The 18,877-nt window shown below is 41.9% G+C and overlaps 1 protein-coding gene and 1 long non-coding RNA gene across 3 annotated transcripts; one reads left to right on the forward strand and one right to left on the reverse strand.

Moving 5' to 3' along the window:
- Nucleotides 1–5,217: 5,217 nt before the first annotated feature.
- cutc (cutC copper transporter homolog (E. coli)) lies at nt 5,218–12,464 on the reverse strand. Of its 2 annotated transcripts, none has more exons than XM_023822633.2 (9): nt 12,212–12,464; nt 11,443–11,513; nt 10,361–10,420; nt 9,910–10,119; nt 9,620–9,655; nt 8,976–9,109; nt 6,936–6,963; nt 6,668–6,773; nt 5,218–6,547 (listed from the first exon to the last, which is right to left on the reverse strand). In XM_023822633.2, the coding sequence occupies exons 2-9, from the start codon at nt 11,510–11,512 to the stop codon at nt 6,436–6,438; spliced, it is 756 nt and encodes a 251-aa protein (XP_023678401.1). In that variant the 5' UTR covers nt 11,513; nt 12,212–12,464; the 3' UTR covers nt 5,218–6,435. The 2 variants fall into 2 exon arrangements, with proteins under 2 accessions (XP_023678401.1, XP_023678400.1); XM_023822632.2 differs by lacking the exon at nt 12,212–12,464 and adding an exon at nt 11,754–12,167.
- Nucleotides 12,465–14,991: 2,527 nt separating this feature from the next.
- On the forward strand, nt 14,992–16,509 carry LOC140588182 (uncharacterized). Its single transcript, XR_011989485.1, has 3 exons — nt 14,992–15,152; nt 15,460–16,055; nt 16,371–16,509. It is a non-coding gene; the product is annotated as an uncharacterized lncRNA (long non-coding RNA).
- The last annotated feature ends 2,368 nt before the right edge of the window (nt 16,510–18,877 follow it).

Below are 18,877 nucleotides of genomic sequence, written 5' to 3' on the forward strand. Positions count from 1 at the left end.
CTTATAATCAACTTATTTGACACATTCTGTAGGTAGACAACAAGATCTGTTTGGGTATAGTTTATTTTGGGTAAATTTCATCTCCTTTTTTGTTTTATACATACTGTATTAAGCACAGATATTAAGCACAGATATTTCAAATAATCATGATGTGACCACATGTTTTTATACTACTAAGGAAAGTAGGCCTAGATGAGCTCAGAGGACACCTACAGTATGCAGACACTGCGAAAATATGAAATCCACACACAAGCAGGAAAAATTTGAGCCCCTGAACACTTCAGCACAAAACACAGCGAATACCCCACCCAATGATCAATAACAAAACAATAGTATTAAATCACAATATACCCCCACATTGTTAAACCAGATTTCATTAAGACACCAGTATACAGTGGGTATTGTAAGCATTACCCCCTGTCAAAAAATCAAGTTTCATTGCTTTACAGCCTGAAATGAAAACACAAAAGAACTGAATTTGTCCAGCTTTATTTACTCAATGCAGTAAAACTTTATGTGAGGGGGCACAAAGTGCAGTATAATGCTATTACACATGTATTAATTAACCACAAACCAGGTCTTAGTTACATGATTTCATGTTTGTTCATCATTAATGAATCATGACACATCTGTTATCTCAAGCAATTGCTATATTTGGGGGAAATAAGTATTGAACACATCAATGTTTTTTCTCTTATATTCCAGCTATCCAGCAAAGCGCTCCATCACACTCTGGCACCAGGTACCAAGTACCCCGAGCACAAAGAGCCACCAGTTGATAAACCATAACTCCCAATTCCCTATAAGGACTTCTAAGTCCCGATTGGTCACAAAACACCAACAATCCAAGCTCAAACGTATAACAAACACAATTCTCCTCCTCTATTGGTTCACCTTGGCAGCAGGGTACATCCACCTATTTTGCTCAATTTTCCAAAACATGTCTCGACTGCTAGACTCCTACTTGAGATATGGATATAGATTTTGATTCACTGTAAATACATGGTTAACATATTGTGGCGCCGGACTGACCGAGGCATCGCGGGAGCAGAGAGTGACAAGGAGACTTGCTTGCTGAGCAAAACATGCTCTTTATTATCAGTCCTTAAAGGGACTACAACAGGCACCCAATGAGCACTGAACCAAATACACGGCTGTCAGACGCCGAACTGTAAGATGCACACACGGTGGGAGATTTACACAACCTAAATACAAGCGAGGATTGGACCGGGTACACACAAGACACGGGCAAACAGACGCGTGACAATAGGGAAATGTAACCATTAACATTAACAACAACAACAACAACAACAACAAGGGCTACTTACAATTGCACGCCGGGCATGCTGGGACATGCGCCCCGCCTGGTGCCACAATATGATTAATGTGATAACTACTTATACATTTGTAGTACCGCATAGCATATTGCGTATGACCTACTGCGACCACTTTATAATTACAACTCTTTGTGCCCCAGTTGGGCCAGCTTCAAATCCCTTCCTGCAGGTGGTTTCTCCCCACCTTCGCCGCTGCCCGTTTCTCCAAGGTCTTCAGGGTCTGCGGAACCAACCCCGTGCCGGCTACCATGAGACAAGGACACACGGTATTCAAAACAATCCCTTCTTGCGTAAGGAGTAAGACATAACAGACCCAATTATGCCTCCCCTTACGATGTCAAATTTTCTTTGGTACTGGTATTGGTTACAGACGTATTTCAAAACTTCTGAATCCTCCAGTAAGCACCACTGGGGCCATTATCCGCAAGTGGAAGGAACATCACTCCACCATCAACCGGCCAGGCACAGGAGCTCCTTGCAAGATTTCTGACTAGGGAGTCAGAAGGATAATAAGAAGAGCAGCCCAAGGGCCAAGGACCACTAAGGAAAGAGCTCCAGAAAGACTTGGAGATGGCAGGTGCACTTGTTACAGAGAACACAATAGGCAATGCTCTCCACCAGCACAGTCTCTGTGTGTGCTCACCCTGCAAGACTCCATCACTGAAGAAAAGGCATGCTGAAGCTCATCTAAAGCTTGCTACAAGACATTTGGAAAAGCCTACAAAATACTGGGAGAATGTTGTCTGGTCAGACAAGACCAAAATTGAACTCTTTGGCTGTCATACTACGCACCGTGTTTGGAGGAGAAATGGCAATGTGCATCACCCAAAAAAATACGGTACCAACCGTGACGTTTTGGGGGTGGAAGCACCATGGTGTGAGGCTGGTTTATCATCTCATGGTACTGGCAGAGTTCATATAATTGAAGGAAAAATTAATGGGGCCATGTACCGAGAGAAATGAATCTGCTGCCATCCACCCGGACGATGAGGATGAGATGTGTGTGAACCTTCAAGCAGGACAACGATCCAAAACATATGGCAAAGGAAACTCTCAGCTGGTTTCAGAGAAAGAAAATCAAGCTGTTAGAATTACCCAGTCAATCACCTGTGTCATTCCACTTTATTACACATAACTTTATTTATGGATTTTAATGTTGAGTTAATACCAATGTCTGGTGAAAATTTCCTCATCGACAATATATTTAGTGAAAAAAATGTTGACACATTCAATACCTATTTCCCCCACTGTACCTGATAATTCTGTAAACACCTTTCTGAAATACTGAAGGGAAAAGTAATGAATAACACAAGTCAAATACTGATCTCATGTTTATTCTTCATTAATGAATCATGACGCATCTTTTATCTCAAGTAGCCACTATACAGTATTTGTTCATGATTTGCACTTCAGAAGTAACTGGGTTCCTAAGTGACAAGTGAAAGAAAAAATCAGCATCAGTCCTGAAAAAATAATGAAAAATTAAAAACAGGAATAACTGAGATTGATAAAGGATCAGCCCCCCCACTTTGTGGAGCCCCTTTTGCTTTAATTACACCCTTGAGTCTTTTCAGACACTCTACAAACTTAGCACACCTAGACGGAGCAGAATATGCCCAATCTTTGCCCGTTAGTGGGCTGCGATCTTTGAGTCATTCCAGATTTTCGATAGGGGCCGGGTTCTGACTAGGCCACACAAAGACATTCACCTTGTTCATCTTCTGCCTCTCTATGGCAAATTTGTGCTTCAGGTCATCGTCATGTTCAAAGGTGAAACATCAGCTTTCTGGCAGAGGGCAGCAGGTTTGCATGAAGAATTTGATTATATTTTACCCTATCCATTTTTTCTTCTCTCCTGACAAGTGCTCCAGTCCTTGCTACAGAGAAACACCCCCAGAGCAGCAGGATGCTGCCCCCCCCCTTGCTTTCCTGCGGGCACGGTGTTCTTTGGATAGTGAGCTGTATTGGACTTCCACCAGATGTATTGTTCGGCATTGAGGGCAAGGAGTTCAGTTTTGGTCTCGTCTGACCATAGTGCCTCTTTCCATTTGGCCTCAGAATCTTCAAGGTGTGTTTTGACCAGGGCTGTGGAGTCGGAGTCGGAGTCGAGGAGTCAGAGTCGGAGACAATTTTGGGTACCTGGAGTTGGAGTCGGAGTCGGCAAAAAGTTAACCGACTCCGACTCCTACTAAATTTAAATGGGAATTAAAAAAGTAAGTTGAAATGTCCCAATTCACAAACAGTCATAATGAACTACTTCTCTGCTGTAAGAATAAAGCCCAATGCATGCAGTGCATAATGTTACCACAAAACGAACATGTCAAGTAACCATGAAGCATGCTTTTCATTGACTGTATGCGTCACTATATGGGATGTAATGCACAGGTAAGGTGCGGCACCGCTTTCCATTGTGTCGTGTTCCACTGTTACAGGGAACTGTGAACCTAGCCTAAAGCCCCCCATACATTTACAGATGCACTGCCGATTTTTCGGCCATTCAAAGAGTTATCACGCGTCAAACACCTGAAAAATCACCTGGTGTGTTCTTAGCTCCGTCGGCTCCCCTTCGCTATGTGTTACCCTTGAAACCTTGTTTTCATTGTGTTTGTCTTTAATCTGGCATTATAGTAGAGTGTTGGCTTCCTAGCCAGTAGTTCTGTGGTGAAATGACATGTATGTTGCCTTCCTTTCCTTCAATGGATGTAGAAAATACATTAGCATAGTATATACATACAGAGGAGTCGGAGTCGGGGAGTCGGAGTCGGAAGATTTAGAAACTGAGGAGTCGGAGTCGGAGTCGGAGCATTTATCTACTGACTCCACAGCCTTGGTTTTGACAAAGCTCAGATGAGACTTAACATGGCCTTTCTTTGCAATCCTGCCATACAAGTCACATTTGTGGAGCACCTGTAGTCACATGCACATAATGACCATTCTTTGCCATAAAGTCCTGTAACGTCTTCAGAGTTGCCTTTGGCCTGTGGGCAGCCTCTCTGACCAGTTTACTCCTCACTCTTCCATCTAATTTGGAGGGACAGCTGGATCCACACAGAACACATCAATTTCATTTATTTTTTTATTTTTCAGTACTGGTGCTAGTTTTTCATTGACTTGAATATTATCAGTTGCACTGAGTAAATAAAGCTAGACATTCAGTTGCGATTTCATTTCAGGCTGTAAAGTGACTAAATGTGATTTTGACAGGAGATGATTCTTGTCTATACCCACTGCAAATTAGCCAACATAAGGCCACAGCACAGTGCATAAGATCAAAGTCTGGTTTGGCTGTATATTGAACTAAATGAGATAACAGTAGAGTCATACTCATGATTATATCAGTAATACAGTGGTAATGTTTTGCTAACAAAATCATACACATTGCATCACTTAACAAAACAAGTGAGTCATTATTTGGATGCTACCCCACAGAAGAATGTAACACAGGGGAGAGGGCCACCGCCTCGAGCTGCCTACACCGCCCCCCGTCACACGGCCGGAGTACACCCCCCCCACCAATCCGGCAGCAAGGTGAGCAGCATGTAGTAGAGAGCTATAGATCACAGTGGCTGGGACAGGGATGGGAGGTAGGAAAAGGTGCTGTGTTTGGGACAGGAGCTAATACAGGCTTAATGAAGCTGAAGGGGAACAACAGAAGTAGTGAGGCAACTGTTAAAGCGGGGACAGGCTTCATGGTGTTTAAAGGGGGGGGGGGGGGGAGCAAGGGAAACCCAACCTATTAGAATGACCAGGAATAAGGAACAGTGAACTGAATGAGCACCGCAGAGACCTGACAGATCCATCACCACTGACCCACGAGGGATTAACAGATAGCTCGACGTGTAGCATGTAATCCGTAAAAACTCAACCCAAGTGACCAACATACATCAAAAAGAGGAGCAAAAGCTTTATTAAGTTCAATCAATGGAAGCCATATAACAAGCGTCAAAATTTGTGTAGCATGGATAACACCCAGATGGTAGAGGAAGCTTTATTCTGTCATCCAGAGTCCCAAAGTCCAGCCTCATGTGCCTCACCCTCCACCTAGTGGCTGTAGATCTAGTTAATAATTGCTGCCAGCCCGATAACATCACATTTCTACATACATCATGGTAGATACTGGGAACGTGAGCTGTTTTAAGGGGGCTTTATGGTGGGAGTGGGGGGCATTGCACACTAATAGATGACGGGCACCATAAGCTCCTGTCAGGAACGAAAGGCAGAGGGAAGGAGGAGCAAGATGAGGGGATGACAAATAAAATAGACCCATCCACCAGGACAATGTGCCAAGGAAGCACAAATGATCCAGCAAGAGCCAAGCAGAGAAAGGAGCAACAAAAGCTGACGGAGAAACATAATTCAGTCTTTGTCAAATCTGCAAATCCTGGTTTAAAAACATATTAAACTCATCAGATAATGGCAACAGGTTCTGCTTCAATAACATCATGAAATTCAATGACACACCTCAGAAGTCACAGTCTAATTTTTTTATGGGCTACAAATCAAGATGACATAAAAATCACAGAAAAATAAAGTGGTACTATGTTGAGCAAATGGCAAAATATGAACCGGAAGGAGACTGAACACACTGTGGAGAACGACAGATGAAAAGCTGTAAAAAGACAACTGGGATCTTGCACTTCTCAAACAGACAGTGTGTGACATGATCACGGATAGCAAACCAGAAACGGCAGATGGGCCATCCAGAGGAGCTCACCTGATCAAGCATGGTGCTATGACAGGACTCTGAGCATCAAGCCTCCCGTTTCTGGAAGCGTGGGGTCTGAAATGACCCCCAAGCGTGCAACGATCACATTAAATCACAGCCTCTGGCAGTCAATCACTTCAGTCGCCGGGATTAAATTCAGCAAGAACTCACACCTCTCGATTTTTAACCTACGTTGACATCCACCAAAGTGCGGTCATCAGGTAAACACAGTCATGCCGGTGGTGATGGTTGTTTGTAGTCTGCCAGACTCTTCAAACACCGCGTTTGTGCGGGGCTCAGGAGGACAGCGGCCCAGATCATTGCACGCTGGTAAGACGGACGCCATTTTACGCTGCCCCAGATGACTCTCTGGGGTGCTGGGATCCTGGGATCCTACAGGGTGTTCTTGGCAATGGCGTTCAGAGCTCGCACTTTAGCAACGTCGGCCACCTTCAGGCCGTACTCTGGAGCAGAGAGCGAGGCGCCCATGGACACGTGGGGGTTCCTACGGGGTGGGGAGGAGCTGATGAACCCACAGGATCGACCACAAAGCACAGCACTGCTGGGGCATCACACACAAAAACAACCGCAATCAAGCCGGGTCAGACACAGCTGGATGGATCACCTGAATTTCATGTTTGAATCCCTGTTGCAGCGTGCAGAGCAGTGGAACTCCTGGGCCCCAGAACCTTCCAGAATCCTCTGCAGGTTCCGTTCACTGATACCACCTCCTAGCACAAGCACACAGAGGATCAGCAGATCCATCTACACATTCTGTCTAAGGTATGTCCAGATCTAGACAGCAAGCAGTTTCTGCGACCGGCTGTTTCATTCTTTTCATTCTTAACATGGCATCTGTGTCGTGTTGTAGTGATTGCATAGGTTGTACTCACCGGGCATGACGGCTATTCTGCCCTTAGCCTGTCAATGCAAGAAGAATGAATTCTAGTTAAACATCTGCTGAGAGAGAAGGGCGGTAAACATGGCTTATGTCCATCTGGCAGAGAGGTGGCTGTCCCCACAAGAACTGTGACGAGGCCCAGACTGGGATTACAGCGAGTGCAGGTGCGACCAATGATTAACTGTGTTTTGATTAATTCATTAACATCGTGCGACTTAGACCAGTTTTTCTGTACCTGATACAAGTATGTTAGGCACCAGGAGCAAGCAAAAATACACTCAACTAAAGGATTTTGTGTTCATTTTGTGTTTATTACATACTTTTGGGTAGTGTGTGTATATACACTCACCTAAAGGATTATTAGGAACACCATACTAATACGGTGTTTGACCCCCTTTCGCCTTCAGAACTGCCTTAATTCTACATGGCATTGATTCAACAAGGTGCTGAAAGCATTCTTTAGAAATGTTGGCCCATATTGATAGGATAGCATCTTGCAGTTGATGGAGATTTGTGGGATGCACATCCAGGGCACGAAGCTCCCGTTCCACCACATCCCAAAGATGCTCTATTGGGTTGAGATCTGGTGACTGTGGGGGCCATTTTAGTACAGTGAACTCATTGTCATGTTCAAGAAACCAATTTGAAATGATTCGAGCTTTGTGACATGGTGCATTATCCTGTTGGAAGTAGCCATCAGAGGATGGGTACATGGTGGTCATAAAGGGATGGACACGGTCAGAAACAATGCTCAGGTAGGCCGTGGCATTTAAACGATGCCCAATTGGCACTAAGGGGCCTAAAGTGTGCCAAGAAAACATCCCCCACACCATTACACCACCACCACCAGCCTGCACAGTGGTAACAAGGCATGATGGATCCATGTTCTCATTCTGTTTACGCCAAATTCTGACTCTACCATTTGAATGTCTCAACAGAAATCGAGACTCATCAGACCAGGCAACATTTTTCCAGTCTTCAACTGTCCAATTTTGGTGAGCTCGTGCAAATTGTAGCCTCTTTTTCATATTTGTAGTGGAGATGAGTGGTACCCGGTGGGGTCTTCTGCTGTTGTAGCCCATCCGCCTCAAGGTTGTGCGTGTTGTGGCTTCACAAATGCTTTGCTGCATACCTCGGTGGTTATTTCAGTCAAAGTTGCTCTTCTATCAGCTTGAATCAGTCGGCCCATTCTCCTCTGACCTCTAGCATCAACAAGGCATTTTCGCCCACAGGACTGCCGCATACTGGATGTTTTTCCCTTTGCACACCATTCTTTGTAAACCCTAGAAATGGTTGTGCGTGAAAATCCCAGCAAATACTCAGACCGGCCCGTCTGGCACCAACAACCATGCCACGCTCAAAATTGCTTAAATCACCTTTCTTTCCCATTCTGACATTCAGTTTGGAGTTCAGGAGATTGTCTTGACCAGGACCACACCCCTAAATGCATTGAAGCAACTGCCATGTGATTGGTTGATTAGATAATTGCATTAATGAGAAATTGAAAAGGTGTTCCTAATAATCCTTTAGGTGAGTGTAATATCTCTCTAATATCTAGAGATCCCTGAGGACTGGACTGAGAAACACTGCTCTGCTGGATACACACACTTGCGCATGTTAACCTAAGTCACATGCTAACCACTTCTGGCACATTTCCACTGGCATACAGGAACCAAACTGCACCCGACCCGTACCGCGAAGAGAGACAAGGTTCAGCACGGTTCCAGCTCACTTCGTTTTTCCACTACAGAACGGTCGACTCTGTAAAGGCGTTGGAAATGTTCAAGTTCAGAGTTTTCAGGAATGCTATCTCTGTGCATTTCAATTGGATGGTGGTGACGCAGCCAGCTGGGTTCAGTCATGCTTTTGGCCCTATCAGCACAGGTACAATTCAGGTGCGGCTCACAAAATTTACAATGGAAAACCGTCACTTTGCGGTACAGCTCTTTGCAGTTCTTTTTGGTAATGAAAAAGCGCCATTAGAGGGGCAGGCCACAAATCCCACCCCCCCCCCCAAGCAGACCCCCATCACCTGCTCCACCATCCGCTTGATAAGGGGAAGCCCCTCAAGAGCTGAGATGTCACACCCGCTTGTCAGTACTCGCTCGAAGCCCAGCGAGATGAGGGTCTCCAGGGCCACCACAGGGTCACAGACCATGTCAAAAGCTGGAGGGTACAGTTTGAACAGATCTGAGATCAGTTTCTCTCTGTCTAGGGGTAAATTTTTTCTAGATGAGAACAATCTGACAATATCGATGGATGCACAAGTGGCTCATGGAAGTTTTGCTTACACAAAAATGTTCTGAGGGCAAAAGTAAAAATGATCAACTAGAGGAGGCAGGACCAAACAATCAGTGCCCTGTACTACGAATCGGGGTTACTGGCTTAACAGGGTAACTTGTCAGATTTAAGGTACCCAAGTTTAAACGGACTTCATATTTGTTCATTACATTTCGCCTAGACTTAAATCCGACAAGGTACCCAGATAAGCCAGTAACCCCGCTTCGTAGTACAGGCCACAGATGTCCTCCAGAGGCACCTCCTCTACATTCTGATTGGTTCAGTGGTTCTGCCCTCAGAACATTTTTGTTTAAGTAAAACTACTACGAGTACAAAAGTGAACCCAAACTTTGGCAATTATCATCTGTAGTAAGAAGGTAAGATGCTGGTATTTACCCCTGTGAAAAGTGACCGGTAACGGGCGACAGACCGCTGGAAAAAGGAACAGTTGGGTTAATCACTCCAACACACCATAAGATGGTACTTCACTGAAAAATAAATACTCCTAGACTGGGTGAGGAACGTGATACAGCAAAGCTCAATTCCTCGGGTCAGTGATGTTCACATTTACAACACCTTCAGAGAAACGGTACAAGCTTCACACAAAATAGTAATTGTAGCTGCTTGCCCGCTCATGACACAGTACCCAGGTGCCGCCTGACCCCAGCCTGACCCCTGTGACTTACACAGCAGCTCCACACACAGCTCTGTATCAATGCGCCCGTCCTCTGTCAGGGTGCCCAGCACCAGGCCATCTGCCCCATGACTCTTCATCAGTTCAATGTCCACCTTCATCACCTCCACCTCGCGGTCTGAGTACAGGAAGTCTCCCCCACGGGGCCGGATCATAGCGTAGACAGGGATGTGAACAAACTGCTTCACCACTCGCAAAAGGCCTGGAATTTGGATATCAGGGCAGAACCAATAACACACATTAGCTCTTCCTCACTTTAGAGAGGGTGACATATCAGCTTATACGACACAAACATATATGTTCATTGTGAACATATTATAGATACTACATAATGTACATTGTGCTAAGATATACAACTACACTTGTGTGTTACTTTTAGTAGCGATTAAATTTAAATGCTAATTGCATGCCCATTTGCGAGCACACTCCGGTGAACAGCTCACCAATGCTGGGGGTGATTCCTCCCTCCAACAGACTGGAACAAAGTTCAAGACGACCTGCACCTGCAGAAAGGACATTCACAGACAAATCACTGCTGTCCTCACTGAACATTGTGGACATTAACCATCCAATCAAAGTTGTCTTCATTGGAGAGTGTGGAGATTCACCGTCTAATCAAAGCTATCCTCACTGGATAGGGGAGACCAGCATATTCCACTCACCATAGGTGTTTCTTAACACCAAGAACACAAAGATTATACTTGTGGTCATGACAAAAGTGGTCTTGCTAACTTTCCTCCCAAGAATGAACTTGGGGCACAATGAAAAATGGGATTGTTCTTATTTGGTGAGGATGCAAACAATGCATCCATGGTATTTGGGGTGAGGCAAGAATTAAATCTGTAAATTTTTTTACTGTCCTCTGTGCTTCTGCTCTTACTATTAGAACTGCTCTTTGGCACTGGAAAATGACGTAAAATGGGTTCACGAGAAGACAAGTATGGTGAAGTACACATATTGAGAAACACCCTTTTCCAAATGGCAGAACAGTGAAATATGGCTCTTCAGTTTCTTAATATTACATTAAAAAGACAAATAATTTTTAAATATTGCACAAATCCTTGTCTTGGAAGAAATGAGCTGTTTATTTCCACTCTGACCACTAAATAACTGAGTTTAGCTTGGGACCTAACAAACTAAAGCTTTATCTGTATACTTTATTCTCATCCATGCTCATTGTACAAACACACAGTGCTGCAGGGAAAGGGGAAAAAACAAGTGTTTAATAGATCAACGATGAGCTTGAGAAACTGTCAGCTTTAGTCAGAGAAATTTTCGAGGGTTAGTCCCCCTGAAAGGCGCCAGTGAAATGTTTAGTTTTATATATAGTCAAAAACTATAGGTGACTTTGGATAAAAATATTAAAGAAACAACTATAAAAGTGTGTATGTTGTAGATACAGCTTTAAATGAAGTGTTGAACACAAAAGTGCCTTTGGCTTAAATGCAAGAATCCAAGGGCTTTTGCAGTGTCGAAATGCTCTAAGTAGTTCTGCTTGCAAGTACGAGAAATGAGCATACAGTACCTCCCCTCTCTGCGTTAATGGCAGATTCAACCGAATCCACACACACTTCCATCAGAAACCCGTCCGACATCCTGCACGAGAAAGAGCAGATCATGCATGAGAAAAGACGCCTTAACGACGCACATGTGCCAAGCTAACCGGACCATTCCGGCTATTCCCCGTTAGACAACGCTTCGTATGGACATGCACACATTTCCCACTCAGACTTGACAACCGCACCAAGAAACACTGCACTGTTAACCCCGACAGCTTTACTTTACCTCAGTATTTTTAAAACGCCAAGAAACATAGAAAGTGCCTTAATGGATTACCTGAGAACTTTCTTGTCTTATATTTAATAACCTTTAACCTCACTGACATGATATCGAGCCAACTGCTACCGCAGTTCGCCGTTTGCTGAGGAAACTTTAACTTCTCTTATTAGTTCCGGGTTTTCTTGCGCCCGATAGCAGCTACATACAAAACATGCGTGCAACCATACTATTCTGATTTGCATTGTGTAAGAGCCAGTTCATGTCGTTTTTAGAAACTTTTATCCTCAAGACAAATTAGATTTAAAAGTACATAAACTGTATTGATGGCAATTTGTCATCGATTGGTACAATGTGGAGCAGTGAATATTATATATCAGTCTGTTAAGTATTCCGGCGTTTATCGCACGGTTTTGCCTACTGGGACAAGGCGAATGTGATGTTTATAATGGAGATCTCCACTCGGCTTCCCTGCCAACCTGCACGCCGGACTGCTGAGCATGATGAGTCTCACCCACCTGCAGCACACAAGCAATCGTCCAGACGCGCTCTGGCGCCACGGGACTGAGGGGTGAAGGGCCGTGCTTGTCTTTTTCAGTGTTTTTAATTTCTTATTTTCTCACACAGCACAACAACGTTATTTGAACGTTAAAATGTATAGCACGATACTAAAGTGAAAATGTAACAGTCGGCGATTGCTAGTGACATAGCAGTCGGAAGTGAGGCAGCCGTGTTGTGCCCGATGCGTGCCGGCTGCACGATCGATTCCGCGCATGCGCGCTCACTCGAAAAGCCGCCATGTTGCTGGCCGATCTGTCCCTGGTTGTAAAAGCCTGTCGTCGGTTAATTACCATATAATCATATAAGCCTCTCAATATTGGGCAGATAATTAATTATAACCCAATTAGCTGATACTACTATTTTTTACAGGATGAAAAGCAAATTCCTTTAGCGATTGAAGTCGTACATGAATTTTCCAAAGCTTCTGGAGTATCTTTCAATTTGACTAAATGTGAACTTATGGCTATCAAAGACTGTTCTGAATCTTATTATTGTAAAATCCCCGTTATGACAGATATTGTTTATTTAGGAGTTACTATCACTAAAAACAAATATAGAAGAAGTTCCTTAAACTTTAATCCTGTTATTCAAAAAACTGAATCAGTGGCTATTGAGGGACCTGTCATTAAAGGGTAGGGTCCTAGTTTCAAAGGCAGAAGGGATCTCACATTTAACCTATCTTGCACAGTCATAAGAACTATACAAACGAGAGGAGGCCATTCGGCCCATCGAGCTCGCTTGGGGAGAACTTAACTAATAGCTCAGAGTTGTTAAAATCTTATCTAGCTCTGATTTAAAGGAACCCAAGGATTCAGCTTGCACTACGTTATCAGGAAGACTATTCCATACTCTGACTACACGCTGTGTAAAGAAGTGCTTCCTTAAATCCAGTTTGAAATGTTCTCCCGCTAATTTCCACCTATGGCCATGAGTTCTTTATATCTTGACAGGAATGTATGTAAAGAAATTGACAAACTGTTGCTTAATTTTTATGGAGGAATAAGACAATTTACATTAAAAAGACCAGTTATTATGAATGGTGGACTTAATTTGTTATATTTCCCTTCTTTAAATAACACACTCAAAATTAACTGGATTAACCAACTGTTAAGAAATGCAAACTCTATTTGGAATATCATTCCATTTCATATTTTAATTTTTAATGTAATTACAATGTCAATAAAATCCCTATTAAACATTAAGACTTTCACTGTCAGGCCTTTTTAACATGGACTTTAATTTACAAAGACAATTTCTCACCCCATACATACTTCATATGGAACAATCAGCATATTCTATATAGTATAAGTCTCTTTTTGTAGAACATTGGTTTTCCAATGGCATTATATTAGTGGATCAGTTATTTAATGTTAATGGCTTTTTCGTATGATGAGTTTTTATCTTAATTGTTATGGTATTGCTGTAACACCCGGGTAATATGCAAAAGTCCTTGGTGCTATTCCATCAGGGGTATGTGCATTATATAAACATCAGACACGATTAAATAACACACAACTTCCATCCCTTACTCCAATACACTCTCCTGTTGGTAAAATTTCTCCTCCTATCCATCTAAAACTAATAAATCTGTTACATCTTTATTTCAAAAAGATGTGGTCACAATGAATGTATCAGACTAGTAGATAATATTGAATGGAAAAAAGTGTGGCGTATTCCTCGTCGTTTTTTAATTACAAATAAAGTAAAAGAAGTGTAATTTAAGCTTATCCATAAAATTTACCCAGTTAAATATTTTTTTTTCTAGATTTAACAAAAAAAATTATATAGATTGTACATTTTGCAACGATTGTCCAGAGACTCTTGTTCATTCATGTTGGAAATGTCGTTATGTAAATTCTTTTTGGCAAAATGTTTGTTATTTCTGTGGCTATTATGGTTGATTTTGCTGTTTTGTGGAGACGTATTATTTGTGATCATCAAGAATCTTCACAGTCCACATGAGTACTTGATGAATCTCATTCTTTTATTAGCCAAGTTTCACATTCATAAAAGTAAATGTCTTCATAGGAAACCCTCTTTTACTTCTTTTCAGTTAGAATTGAAGCATTATATAGGTTTAAGGTATTAAAATGGGCATGGAAACCTGCCTTCTCATTCATACCTTTGTGCGCTATAGTATGACATTACTTGTTTCCATCTGATATTTAAAGTATTAAATCAGTCTGGGCCAGGACAATGTCACTTTTCCTATATACTAATATAGTGGGATACATGACGTGTACTTAGAAGTTGATATTTGCCTGACTGGGTATATTTCCGGGCCTGATTGGAAGTGGAAATACGTTTGCGCTTGTCCCATTTTCTGATAAAATACACACATACTATTACTGAAACTGCCCAGATATGTACTTTCCTCAAAGTGGCAACAAGTAGAATTGTGTTCAGTTAATACGAATCGAAAGCCAAACGAAGTTCTGAAGGTAACCGTCGCTAAATGAGCCCCACCTACAGGCGCAATCGTGTCATTGCATTAATATTTTAATATTCGCCGAATAAAACTGCATTCGCTCCTCTCAATTAAAAGAGAACTAGACAGCGCGGGGTTGTTCGGAACTATTGAAGCGTATTAGAGATTTAAAAAATAACGCGGCTTTTTTTTTTTATTATTACTACAAATAACTTTATTTTCTATTTATTGTTTCCTCAACTGTCGTTTTTTTTATTTTTATTTTTTTTTATTGCTTTTATATAACGCGGCTTCAGATGGCACGTGGCCACTGGGCCACGTCACGATCGTTCTAGAACTCCTGGACAGCCGTGATATTTTTTTAAATCTCTAGTACGCTTCAACAGAGACTCCGGTCTACATAAAGCGCACCTGTGAAGAATTATTCAGTCTGATCCGAAGACAGCGTTGAGTACAGTCCAACTTATATGGTAATACTGTTTAACTGAGAAGAAAATCTTTTAGAGAAGCAGATTGATATGGTCAATAATGTTTTAAATAATACTTAAATATACTACGTTTCAATAGCTCAGTATATTGTGCGTAATTAATATGCAAAATATGAATGGCATATGAAAGGTGCATTGGCTCACTGGATAGCTTCACACCTCCAAGGTTGTGGCGTCCTGTGGTGGCTCTGCATGTTTGCAGTTTGCACACTCATTTGTGAGGGTGCCTAATTAGCAGAGTCTTCGGTTTAGGACAGGTCGTAAATGGCTGCTTGTCTTGTACCCTCAGATTCATAATGGAAGTGAAAACTCTGAGTGATTTCTTGGAGGAAAGACGAGAGGAGAAACTGAGAGAGATGGTGGATTTCATACTGGATGAATTAGAAGATTTAGAAAATTCTGGTTCTGAGCTGGAAGTGGAAATCCAGCGGTTTTTGAATAAGTGCACACAAGAAGAGATTGTGGCCATGAGAGAGAAAGAGAAGAAAGACAAGGCAGAGGAAGAACGTGTGACAAAAAATGAGAACATGAGTGGAAGGAGAGAGGAGGAGAAGAGGTGTGAACTAGGAGAACAGATGGAGATGGAGAGTGAGGTCTACTCATACAAGAGGAAGGGATCAATGAAAATCCCACTGATAGTTGACCTTGAGGAGGACAAAATGAGGAGGAAGGGGACTGGCTTTTTTAAGAAGACACTGAGGTTACTGAAGAAGTGTCAGCCAGTAAAGTTGCAAAAGACCGAGAGGAGAAGGACTGACATTTTAGGATGGCCGATAACAATGTTTCAGCGCTGGAGCAACAAAATGAGAGGGTACAGTCAGCTCAAGACAGAGACGTCAGAGCTCTCAGATGTACTGCCAAGAGGGAAGTCTAAACTATGGACAGGTAAGGGAGCGGGAGGTGCTAGAGGGGGACTTTGACTGGAAACTAAAGCAGAAGTCATGGCAGGCCTTAGAGGCACAGTGGAAGAGAATGAGCTTAAAGGAGCACATCTAGCTGTATGGGGAGGTTGGGCAGCCAGTGCTGTATAGGTGTGTATATGGTCTCAGGCCAGGCAGGGGGGGCAGCAGGTACGGGGTGGCAGCAGCAGCAGTGAGGGATCGACGTTGATTTCCCAATGGCCACACGGGGGGTGTATGTGGATGTTGTATTCCTTTATGTGTCACACTAACCAAGGACATTTTTATTTCTGCTTTTCAGAGCGCTCCACCCTGGAGGCCATATAAACATGGTGTCCGTGGATTGTGACCCACCCCACCTCCTCAAAGCGACGGCCTCTCTCCTGGGCCCTTAAATATTTTTTGTTTTGTTTTTTACTTGTATAATTGTATATAGAAATATGAACATATAAATAATAAATAAACTGTAAATAATAACCTCTGTGTTCTATGCCTCCTTGCTTACCACTTTAAAGTGTTCTAAATAATCCTAAACTATATTTGAATGTTTCATTGGATTCAGCATGAACAGTTGGATTCACCATTATCTGAGGTCCATCCTTTTGTCTTCCACACTGAGACCTTGCACAGGTTTGCACTTTGTCTAGAGCAGGGGTCACCAACATGGTGACCACGGGCACCAGGATGCCCCCAAGGACCACATGAGTCGCCCGTGGACTAAAAATTCACAACTCACCAGTGAGCAGTGTCTAAAATTGAATTTTATCCTGTTGCTATTCTTCTTCAGTCACATTTGCAGTCATATAGATTTGAAAATTACGATATCTAAAAAAAAGCATTTAAAACATGTTTATTATACATGAAGTTTAGATAAGTTTAGGAGGGTGTTTCAAACTGGTAGTCCTTCGTATGGCTCAGTACCCGTGAAGTAGCTCTCAGTTTCAAAAAGGCTGGTGACCCCTGGTCTAGAGACTAACCCAGCAAACACAAGGAAGTTGTGAGCTTCTCAGAGCTGGAATGTAAGGCAGGGCTGCTGTTGGGAAACTGCTTTATTTTGTCCATCACTTTTATTTTACAAACAAATAAATGTTATTTGCCTCTCTAGACATAAACATCCTTCTGATCGTTGTCCTACCTGGAAGATATCCTTCCCAAAACAAATAAAGTAAACCAATCACTACTATTTTAGCTGAAAAACAGTAGAAATGTGGATGAGGGCTATGTCACTTCTCCAACTTTCTTGACAAGAAACACAGTTCTTGTGGAAGTAATGCAGGTTCTCTGGGAGTGGTTGACCTAGTCAGTAAATATAATACAACAGCAAATAATTCCATCTGCAATTTACTTATAAAACATTCACTTATGTGCAATCAAATCAAATTCGTTGTAATAAGAAAACCAGGCACAGCACTGTAACGTCAACATTACGACACAGAACAAAGTAATGGCTTAACGTAATAAAACAATATTAAGATAGCCGAGTGTATACAATAATATATGATGAATAATAAGCAAGCGATTTACTGTATGCTTTTACTTACCCGAGAATACACTTTTTTTTGTCCACACTTTTTCCTCTTCAGCTCATACGTCAATGTTTTTATTATATTTTAGAGTAAAAATAAACGAAATATTAACACAAACCAGATGCCATCCAAATTTGATCAAATTTTATCAACACAGATTTAAAAAAAAAAAAATAACTAAAAAAGTTAAGTACCCAGACAGAGTGGTGGAAATGAAATGAATCTGCATGTGGTGAAAGGTCATGTGACTGTATGGCAATAATTAGAATATCAGATTAACAATTATACAATTATAATTAATCTGAACAGCTTTTAGTTTTGTTGATTTCGCCATATGTTGCTATTTAGTACAGTTAAATGGAGTTTTAAACCCCTCTAAGGTACGAAATTACTCCAAACAGTGTGTTAGGGTACTCCTTACTACAAAGTGTGATTTCTGGTAAGAGATGTACATTGCTGCTGAAATTTTCAAATTTTTACTCCTCTGGGGTACATTTGCAGCTAATAATTTAATTTGGTATCTAGCCTGTGCGCTTTTTGTGTGTTTTGGATTAAATGTTATAATTGTTCATTTTTTAAAGGTGTTTATGGCAGTGATTTGACTCGTATTTCGCCATTGACATATGTGGAATCAATTTTACTGCTATTGACAGTCTGTGCTTTTGTCACACAGAGGCTGTGTATTGCACAGACTCTATTGTTGACCTTACAGCAACAGAGAGGATCCTTCTGCAAATGTTGGGGGTTGCAGAGCCAGGTCCAACACCCGACAGAGATTGTTACCCAAAGACCTCCATTTTTGGGTAACAGTCCTGCAGACACACCATTAACAATGGCAAGTGCACTGTACAAAATTGCTTTATGATCTATTTTAATTAAATTATTTTAGATTGATTTTGGAAATGTTTATTTTTTTTCCCCTAGTCTAAATAATAAAGTTTCAAGGTGTATTTAAGTTTATATTTCATACCAATTATATTTCTAAGTGAATTACTATTAACTCAATTACAAAGATTTTTAAAATACTTTTTACAGGTCTTTCTATAAGAATCTATTATTTTTTCAGTGTGCAGAGGATGGTGGACTTCCACTGTATGACATTGAGGAGCTGAAGAACATTGAAATGCAGTTGTGAAATGTTGACTTTAAGAACAAACTGGTATGATTATGGTTTTAGAAAACTACCTTATACATAGCTAATACATGGATACTAAGAAATATAATATATACTTATTGTCAGCCTCTAACAAGAAGGGAGAAGGAGATCCAGGAATGCAGGGGT

This window comes from Paramormyrops kingsleyae, chromosome 3 (assembly GCF_048594095.1).
Source record: "Paramormyrops kingsleyae isolate MSU_618 chromosome 3, PKINGS_0.4, whole genome shotgun sequence".
Lineage (NCBI taxonomy): Eukaryota > Metazoa > Chordata > Actinopteri > Osteoglossiformes > Mormyridae > Paramormyrops > Paramormyrops kingsleyae.